Consider the following 10,887-nt stretch of genomic DNA (forward strand, 5'->3'; position numbering starts at 1 on the left):
GTGTATACCGTACTGTATCGCATATATCCTAGTTAAAATTATTCTTTTTGTTCTAATCACATATGAAAGACAATTCCTGCTACAAAATGGGAATGGTACAGTATTGCAGGTAAATTACAACACCTTTGTCAAGCATGCTAGCTATAATGGGAAACTCTATATACAACTATAGTAAATGAGCTATCACACAAAAAAGTCAGTAGCTGCTGTAACATACACCTAACACACTACCTAAAGTGTCATTAAGAATAATTGTGCATATTAACCAGTTAGGATAGTTTGCACATTGCTGGTGGAGATGTCCACTTACCACCCACACAAGAGTTGAAGGATTTCCAACTGTAATGTAGTTGGTATTGCAAACATAAAATGCATTCTGACCCACAACAATCACTCTTCCATTAGCAGGATTAGCAAGAGTTGGACAAGTTCCTACGTATAAACAATGTAATACATAGTCACACGTACTATATGCATACAATATAAATGATAATGAATCATCTATCACCCCTCTTTGCCCCACCACCACCGTACTCACCACCCCACAACCCCACACCTTACCCATCACTGCCAATCAGGGGTGACTGCATCTGGCTGTATAGCTCTGTAGCTACCATTATTTTCATGCAAAAAATTTCCGTGATAAAAAATTTTGTGTAAAAATATTTTAGTATGATTTACATGAATAATTGCTCTTTTAGAGTACTTAGATCTTCTGTAAAAAAAATTAGTTAGAAATTTCTGTACAAGTTTTGCATATGAAAATTATTTACAATGAAAAAAAGCAAATTATAGTAATATGTAGAATAAATACCAAGCACATAATGCTCCATATCTTGGTCTAATTCATCTCCATCCCTCAAACTAACCCTTTACCCTACCCACTACCATCCATCTCTCATCAAAACTTGCCTAATATTTCACAAAAAAAAACTACTTGTAGGAAACTTGGCTGTTGACTACTTTTAAAGTGGATGCACACTCTGAAAAGTAAGGAGTTGTTTTTAAATGCTTGAAAATCTAATACACATAACCTCTATCATCAGTAAGCTGTATGCTCTGGATACTTAAAAGTGGACTTTTTTGATATCTTCAACTGTGTGAGATTGTACTGTATATACAGAATGTTTGCTTGAAATAATATGGTGCCTTTACTATATCACAAAACAATCTTTTACCGAGCCATTTAAAATATAGTACAAAAACAGTACTGCTCCTCATAATTATTGCTTTTGTGATGAACTCTAATGCATCAGATCTAATAACAAGTTCTTTGCTTTATGTACAGTGTAACCACAACAGTATACATTTGTATACATTTAGAGGTAGAGCAAACATTTACAATCCTACCTCCAACTATCACTGAAACATTAGAGCTTTGTTTGTTAAACTTGTTCATCCCCACACAAGTGTACACTGCAGTATGTGGATAACTGGTTTGCACAGTGACTGAAGCTTGAAGATGTCCAACACTATAGACACAGCTATACCATTACTGAACCACTGCATGTACAGTAGGAAGAGGTAATCCTTCCACAAAACATTTCAATTTGGCTTTTTCATTAACTTTAACATGATAAGGAGAATGATCTGGAAGTAAGGTAAGTATTGGAGCATCTGTATAAATGAAGAAATGATGCAAGCTAATTAGTTCTGAGCAGCATCAGTTATGAAAGATATTATGATTTGTCCAAATTTCAGTGAAATGTTAATTAGCCAAACATTTACAATGCTTTATGTATAATCATTGCTTGTAAAGATATAAGTAAAGGGATATACAATTATCTTGAAAACTTGACAGAGGTAATAAAGGTTGTCAACTAATCAAGTGGATCCTTTAAGAGCTTAACTCAATTAGAAATCATAAGAAAAAAGGTAAACAAGGGAGGTCACCTACACCTGCAGTGATAGCGAACATCCATGTCAGGGGAGGATCCAGGCCGGGTTTTTCAAGAGGGGGCTCTCCGAACTGGGTGGAGGGTTACCCCCTAAAGTTCACATAATTATACAACTCAGCCTATGGCTGTACGTAGAACATTCATACATAAAATGTGCCCTTAGGCAAACTTTAACAAGCACGATGTGTGTATCTATCTATAACTAGCTGGAAACCTACACTGCTGTTTGTGCAGCTTATTGCTATACTATGCTAATAATTGTAGACTTATAGCTTACTACATACACAACTTCCTGGCACACAGTAGTCATGACGAATGATGGAGCACTTGTTCATCACACCATAGATTTTCGATCACACTTCTTGCTTGCCGTCACCCTCGCAGACTTAAGTGGCACTAAAAGTGAACCTTGTGCAAGTGCGAGTAAAGTTGATCTTCCTGACCAAGTCGAAGAACTACTGAAGTAGCTAACTCCTGTGTCACTTTGTAATTCATACTGTCGAGTGCGAGGACCAGCATTCTGTGTCTTCTGGGTGAGGTCTCAAGAACAGCCATGTTAGTCTGGCAGCGCCCGCCCCTTCGCATAAAGAGGAAGGGTCTGGTCACTCTAGCATTCAAAATTTGTAGCGTGTTACCGAAAACAGGTAACACCAATCAGATTGCGTTATTGGTAATTACTAAATATTTCTGACGTTTGTTTTGGAGTTACCATAGATACCGTAATGCGTGAAAGAGTTTTCATGTAGATGCGATATGACCTTAATAGCCCCTGGTGTAATTTCTCATGCCACTAGCTAGCTACAACAAAGTGTTTTACTGATTAGGCCACTCCAAATAAATTCTCTGTTTCCCGTCCACCGCCCGCATCTAGTTACTGTCAGCTCTAAATATTCCATTATTCCGTATTCTTCCATTATTTTCCGGTTATTGTTGCATACTGACTGGCTCACTTGAAACCATGTCAGCTCACCTGTCAGCAGTGCTACCAAGTCGGTACAAACTTCATGTTTGTGCTATTTTTGCAACTTGAAAAGGAAGGAACAAGCTTAAGCATGCTTTTATGCAGTTTTTTAATGGTTGTGCCAGGCAAATAATGGCTTGAAAAGCTGCCAATCTTATAATGAAATAATGGAAATGGACCGCCCGCCCGCATGCAAATATGCTTGAGTCCAGGATGGGAAACAGAGAATTTATTTAGAGTGGCCTTAGCTGACCACAAAATTTGGCACCCCCTTCTTGTACTTCCTCCACACATCTGATAAAGGCTTAACTATAAGTATAGTATACGTATTATATTCTACAGCTATTATGAAGTCACATTATTTGAAATCAGATGTCACATTATTTTCTGTGAAGACTGTTATTGAAGATGATGCATGGCTACATAATACAAAGTAGAACTTCAGTGGGATGTAGGGGTGACCCCAAAATACTATAGGATTTTTACAATTTAAAAAAAAAATGATGCTAAAGCATGAAAAATGCTAAAACTAAAATGCCAACCTAGCTGTACTGTAGCTTTTCCCCAACATTTTTCAAAACTTAAATTTCAACAGGACAGCCAGTGCCCCCCCCCCCCCCCCCCCTCTGTACCTCCTTAAAATTGCCTATGCTTATAATGCATGACCTAGTGTATAATATCATGCATGTAGCTGGATATATATTTCACAGTTCACATTTCAATTATCATAAATGTATGCATAGAATTACATACTGATCAAAGTATGAAAGGAAAAGCTCCCTATTATATACACATTGTGACAACCTAAAAGAGTTTGCATGTATGTCTACAACTTGTACCATTGATATCATTGGTTAAAGATTGCACCCATGGCCACATATTATTAACTTACTATGGTGCAATTTATTGAGTGGAATGATATCATTGTTGTTATACATGGAAGTGCAATTTATTGCTACACAGATGTAAAAATAAAATAGAGTTGGGCAGACAACTGTCTACATTTGGGTATTACCATGACAGTGAGTTCATTAAAAGTAGTTAATATTTGAGACTTCAAAGTGTATTGATAATCACCATTAGGACAACATCATACTTTAATTCTCAAACTCTGCACAGCACATAATTTATTAGGTTTCATAACATGTCCATACGTTTACTGGTACCAACATAAAAATGACATAGCTAGGCACCGGCCTATTATGCCCGAAATTTTACCTATTATGCTTTTGAGCATTGCTCAAAAATTAAGCCTATTATGCTCAAAATTATGCTTTCCAAATCAAAATTATGCTCTAGAAGTGACTGTTTTATTAGAGTATATCAGCCTTTCCTGACTGCTCTATTAGAGTAAGTGACTGCTCTATTAGAGTATCTCGATCTTATTTCTGCAAAGTGTGAATAACCAGCAAAGAAACGGTTTAATAAGTTGTATTATGTGTTTTTGATTATAAAATGCACTAATAATACTATTGGCAGTGAATATTTGCTTTCTTTCAGGCGCGCGTATTGCGCATTTAATTAATTTTTCAAACATCGTCCCTATTATGCTGGCATTATGCTTGATGCTTTTGGCCACCTATTATGCTTTAAATTATGCCGGCATAATCGGCCGGTGCCTAGACATAGCTACATGTATGTGGTAAATGTATATAAATGATGTCAATGTTGTTACACATAAAAAATAATTGTACTGATGGTGTATATTAAAGGATGATATAACCTTTATTGCTACACTCATAAAATTTAAATACAAAGAGTACTGGATGCACTTGGGATACAGTGTACAGGGGATTTATTACTTCTTGCAACACAAAAGGCGAAATTTAAAAGTGTAAAGCGTCATATGACTTCTTTAATTGACCAAAGAATGTTGCCTCTGTAATGTATATCTGAGTTTTGTAACACGGCTAGCAATAATATTTAATCATCTTTCCAGGCAAGTGTATATTCATATGAGAAAGCATAAAATTGTAAGCAATGACTGTACCATAAAGATTACTGTATAGTCTGTGGATTGACATGGCTATATTGTCTATATCGCTATGTCTGATATAACTTCCCATAGCTATAGCCCCCAAAGAGAGGCACTAGTGGTTCTAGAAAATTTGCTGTTACTGGCTTCCATTTCCAAAGTCGAAGAACTTAATGCAGGTCATAGCCATGGGAAGCTTTAATAAATAACTATTATTTTCAAAGGTACTTATTCACTTGAAGAGAAGTGATTTTGTGATTAAGCCATATGTTTAAAGTATTTATGAGGTTTGACCACTTTAAATTGTACAATATGTAGTGAGACCAAGAATTTTTGCTTTAGATTCTGTTGACTGTTCTGTTAGAGTATATTGATCCTTTTTTATAAAGCTAACTTGTTTTCGGAAACTTGTGAAACCCCTATAATACCGAGCGACAGCCACATATTTCCTGTTGAAGTTTTTATGTAAAACATTCAGACTGAGAGATTTGTAGTCAAGCTTTACAAACTTACTGCTATAAAAAATATTGCAAAAAAAATCAAAAACAAGGAGGGAGAATATTGTGGTTTTCTAAAAATCAAGAAAATTTTCTTACTAAATTTGAATTCAGTTATATAATAATAGATTTCTCTAGAGGTTATTTACCCACATGGTGTTTAGCTAACTAAACTGTTCTAGCATTTAATGAAGAGAGCTCTGTGCTCCACCCTCTTTATGCACTTAAGGCTACCAACTACATGTCCACCATAACTGCATGCTAGCAGGTATGTTGTGTTCATACATGTACTGGTAACCAAACTCACAGCATCTGTATTGTATAATTGTACTACAAGTAGTAAAACAACAACAAAATCAGGAAACAATGGAAATTGGTTTATTATCAAAATTCTTGTACCCATTGGATTAATTAGCCATGTTTGCCAATTTCTTTTGGTACTATTTCACTTATCCTGACAAAGTTATCAAATGAATAATGTTGAAATTGAGTTAATAATTGGATATAGAGATTGCTGGTTAATATTACAAAAAGCAATCAGTAATTTTTATTGTGGATCAGTACCTGTACAGTACAAATACTATGTATAGCATATGCTCTACCACACATATCATAGTTAAAATTATTCTTTTTGTTCTAATCGCATGTGACAGACAATTCCCACTACAAAATGGGATTGGTACAGTATTGCAGGTAAATTACAACACCTTTGTCAAGTATGCTAGCTATAATGGGAAACTCTATTATACAACTATAGTAAATGAGTTATCACACAAAAAAAGTCAGTAGCTGCTGTAACATACACCTAACACACTACCTATGTAAATTGTCATTAAGACTAATTGTGTATATTAACCAGTTAGGAAAGTTTGCACATTGTTGGTGGACTTGTCCACTTACCACCCACACAAGAGTTGAAAGAATTTCCAACTGTAATGTAGTTGGTATTGCAAACATAAAATGCACACTGACCCACAACAATCACTCGGACAAGTTCCTATAAACAATGTAATACATAGTCACACATACTATATGCATACCATATCAATGTACATACCAGCAGAATTAATGTTCAAGGGTGTAGGCAGGGGGGTTTGGACAAACCCCTCTTTTCAGAGGTAGAAACTTTTAAAATCAAAATTCACACCAAACTCACAGCCTTGGAGCTCTCCAGCAGTTACTTGCACACTGGCATTGTTCTGTGCTAGTCTTAATGGAGAAATCCTGTATTCATCTGGTAATACATCACGTGATCAACCTCGTACATGATGGAGATGTACAATGGAAATGGTGGAGAACTGTCGCATGATACAAGGGCAGCAGTACCATTGTAATAAAATTTGATAGATCGTGTTACCAATGTGTCAGGTATGTACTAACTGTGAATAGTTGATGTATTTTTATTTGTCACATGTTGTGGGCATGTGATGTCTCTCAAATATATTGGATTACAAGTCAAGTCTGAAGTTACCGACCATCAACAGCAGGACCAAGAATAATGTTTATTTTCAAAGTTACGAATTCAAGTGTGGAGAGCTTCGGTGTACCTGGAGATGAAAGTGTGTTAATTTCACATGATGGCTTGGATGTATTTGAATACCAGCAACTCTGAAGTTACTTGCCAACAAAGCGATAGGCCAACTAAGAATAATGTTTATCTATGGATTTAAGTTCTGCTCAATCAAGTGTGGAGGGCTCAGTGTGTTAGAAAATGAAAGTTGGCGCCAATATGCTATCTGGAAGATTAATTATAAATACAGTTGTTTTATAGTATCTATGAGCTGCATAAACAACAATGCATAAATTTTAGCTTGTTAGATGTACAAACACACCTTTTAATGTTACCACCTAAGGGAACATTTTGTGTATGCATCATTTTCGTTCAAGCATGGTCTAGGGAAAAACCCAGGTATTCCCCCAAGACATCTTCTAATCCAACCCCCCTTCCAGATAATCCTGGCTATGCCCCTGATGTCGAAGCAACTTTGCATATATAAATGATAATGAATCATCTACCACCCCTGTTTGTTCCACCGCCACCCTCACTCACAACCCCACACCTTACTCACCACTGCCAATCAGGGGATGACTGGATATGGTTGTATAGCTTTGTAGCTATGTAGAATAAATACCAAGCACATAATGGCCCATATCTTGGTCTAATTCATCTTCATCCTTCAAACTAACCCTTTACCCTACCCACTACCATCCCATTCTCATTGGAACTTGCCTAATATTTCACACAAAAAACTACTTGTAGGAAACGTGGTTGTTGACTACTTGTAAAGTAGATGTACACTCTAAAAAGTAAGGAGTTGTATTTAAATGCTTGAAAGTTTAATACTCATAACCTCTATCATCAGTAAGCTATATGCTGTGGACACTTAAAACTGGACTTTATTGATATTTTCAAGTGTGTGAGATCGTACTGTATATACAGAATGTTTGCTTGAAATATAGTGCCTTTATGGTCTCTACTGATGTTTTCTATATCTCAAAGTAATCTTTTACCAAGCCATTTAAATTATAGTACAAGTACGGTACTGCTCTTCATACTTATTGGTTTTGTGCTGAACTCCAATACATCAGATGTAATAACAAGTTCTTTGCTTTATGTACAGTTTAACCACAATAATATACATTACACACTTAGAGGTGCAGCAAACATTACAATCCTACCTCCAACTATCACTGAAACATTAGAGGTTTGCTTGTCAAACTTGTTCATCCCCACACAAGTGTACACTGCAGTATGTGGATAACTGGTTTGGACAGTCACTGAAGCTTGAAGTTGTCCAACACTAGACACAGCTATACCATTACTGAACCACTGTACAGTAGGAAGAGGTAATCCTTCCACAAAACATTTCAATTTGGCTTTTTTCATTAACTTTAACATAATAAGGAGAATGATTTGGAAGTAAGGTCAGTATTGGAGCATCTGTATAACTGAAGAAATGATGCAAGCTAATTAGTTCTGAGCAGCATCGGTTATGAGAGATATTATAATTTGTCCAAATTTCAGTGAAATGTTAATTAGCCAAAAAAAATTGATGCAGATGTTTCTAGTTGGTAAATATAACAACCAAAAGACAAACACCACATGAACATGCTGTGATCCTCCCAGTTAACCGCTCATTATTATTTTCAACAGGACAGTGATCAATCATGTATTGTACAGTACTGTTATACTGCATGGGTAGTATGGAAGTTGAAGGTTTGTTTTTCCTTCCACACAATTACAAAAAAACAGCTTTTCTTAATGACAACTTTTCAGTATTGGTTAAGCATAATCAAGGCTGAAAATGCACTAGTGCAAAGTATAGAACAATTCAGATGGTACACCCATACTCCCACATGTTATTCATGCCTACAGAACTTTTATACATTTTACATTCAAAGGATATTGTGGGGAATGTCCTCTAAAAAAAGCATGCATCATGTGCTGAGTAAGCTCCACACACTGTTCAAATTGTATCAACTAGGACTTCTTAGCTCCTTCACTAAAATTTGGGTGTTACACTCCTGTACCAAATATGCTATATAGCATAATTTCGAGCAAAACAGGCTAGCAAAAGCATCAAGCATTATGTGAACATCACTATCATTCTGAATGATGTTCAAGATTTTTAATTAATATGCACAATGCGCTAGCCAAAAAGGACACAAAAAAATGAACACATTACAGATTGTTACTGCATTTCATATGTAATTTTTAAAAAAAAATTCCTTGGATTATTATCAAACTTTGCAGAAAATATTCAGATATTCTAATACTGTAGAGCAGTCACTTACTCTAATACAGCAGTCAAGAAATACTGATATACTCTAATAAAACAGCCACCTCTCTCTCAAACATACTCTTGATTTTTTGATAAGCTTGATTTTTGAGGATTGCTCAAAAATATATAGGCTATTTCTAAACCATAATAGCCCCTGATTTACAAAGCAACTGGGGAAACAAATGAATATGTGTCCAGTAACACTTGAATATGTAATAAGTAATTGCTGAATTGGATAGCAGGTACACTAGCAAACAGTATACAAGTCAACTATACTGGTTTTACATGTATAATACAGCCCTACATCATTAAAGATATATGTAACTAAAACAGTTTTAATGCACTAATGCTACATACAAGTACTGCATGTACTTACATTTAATAATCATGTCAATTATGTTTTCACTATATATAAGAGGCAGGATAGTTTAAAGCTCGACATATATACTCTCCATCATCACTTCATCAGTGTGATTAACTGGATCAAATAGTAGTACTGAGTGTGTCTTGTCTATAGATGAATCAGTTTTGTTGTAAATTAAAATATTCCCACCTGTTGAAATTCCTCTTTAAGATCTTTTGATATCTTGCGTATATAGCCAAACTATCTTCACTTCATCTAAGGCATCAACATCATTGGTAGCATTACACATAATGCTAACTTTACTGCCTTCAACTGAAGCTATATCTCTACTCACTGAAGTGATGGTTGGTGGACCTAAAGTTGAATGTTCTGTGTTACATCAAGTGCATTAATTTACAACATACAAAAAGCTAAAATTGACTTCAGTGATTAACTAATGGTAAAATGTTATTACACTGTTACAGTAATCATCAAAGATGCAATGTTGTGCTATATAGTACTTTGTTTAATAATTAACGCAAATATAGTCTGCTTAAATTATTTAGTTACTACAGCACCTTGCAAACAATACAAAAATCCATTCAAAAAAATTTATGTAAAGAATTACCCAAGACATTTCTCTGTCTGAACTTCTACAGTATTTCGATTATTCGCCTATCGATGATTAAGTGACACGCTCCACTCACCATACACAGTGATAGTAGCATTAACAGATACTACACTACCATCATCATTAGAAACAATACAATGATAGACACCTTCATCATCTTCTCTGATCACACCAAATATCAATTTAGGTGATGTGATATTAACAACTCTATTGGAAGGTTTTATCCAGCTACTATCAGATGGTTGATATTTCTCCCACTGGTAGTAAATGAGACCCATTCCTGTAGCTAAGCACTGTAACGGATTAACATATTTACTGCCTGCTCTAATGGTGATGTCCATTGGTGAACTGGTTATGGTTGGTGGTGCTACATACCATGTAAAAAATGACAGTGGTGTAAAACGGAATGCCAAAATATATGATTCACTTACTTATTATATCTAACCAAATACATTTTTCAGTGCTACCATCTTCATTAGTAGCCACACAACAGTACCACCCTTCATCTGATAACTGCACAACAGGAATTGTCAGTTGATACATGATAGTTTCCTGATTAATACCTGAATAGTTTCCAAAGGTAAGAGACTGGCTGGCATTAGAGGAAAGGCTGTTCCCATTTATCTTCTTCCACTTGTAAGTAAGTACTCCAAAACTTACTGCTAGGCAGTACAGACTAGCAGTTTGTTGAATTACAACAGAAGAGTTTTCAAAGGGTCTTATGATTTTAGGAGGAGGTACAAATAATTAAAAATGATGCAGCTTTAGTTACATACATTGTCACAAAACCGTTACGTAAA

At 35.5% G+C, this 10,887-nt stretch overlaps 1 protein-coding gene across 1 annotated transcript; it reads right to left on the reverse strand.

The window, feature by feature from the left end:
* Positions 1-7,972: 7,972 nt before the first annotated feature.
* On the reverse strand, positions 7,973-10,630 carry LOC136263146 (muscle, skeletal receptor tyrosine-protein kinase-like). The gene is made up of 4 exons (XM_066057678.1): positions 10,519-10,630; positions 10,164-10,454; positions 9,719-9,846; positions 7,973-8,161 (listed from the first exon to the last, which is right to left on the reverse strand). The coding sequence occupies exons 1-4, from the start codon at positions 10,628-10,630 to the stop codon at positions 7,973-7,975; spliced, it is 720 nt and encodes a 239-aa protein (XP_065913750.1).
* Between the last annotated feature and the right edge of the window lie 257 nt (positions 10,631-10,887).

Source organism: Dysidea avara, chromosome 1, assembly GCF_963678975.1.
Source record: "Dysidea avara chromosome 1, odDysAvar1.4, whole genome shotgun sequence".
NCBI lineage: Eukaryota > Metazoa > Porifera > Demospongiae > Dictyoceratida > Dysideidae > Dysidea > Dysidea avara.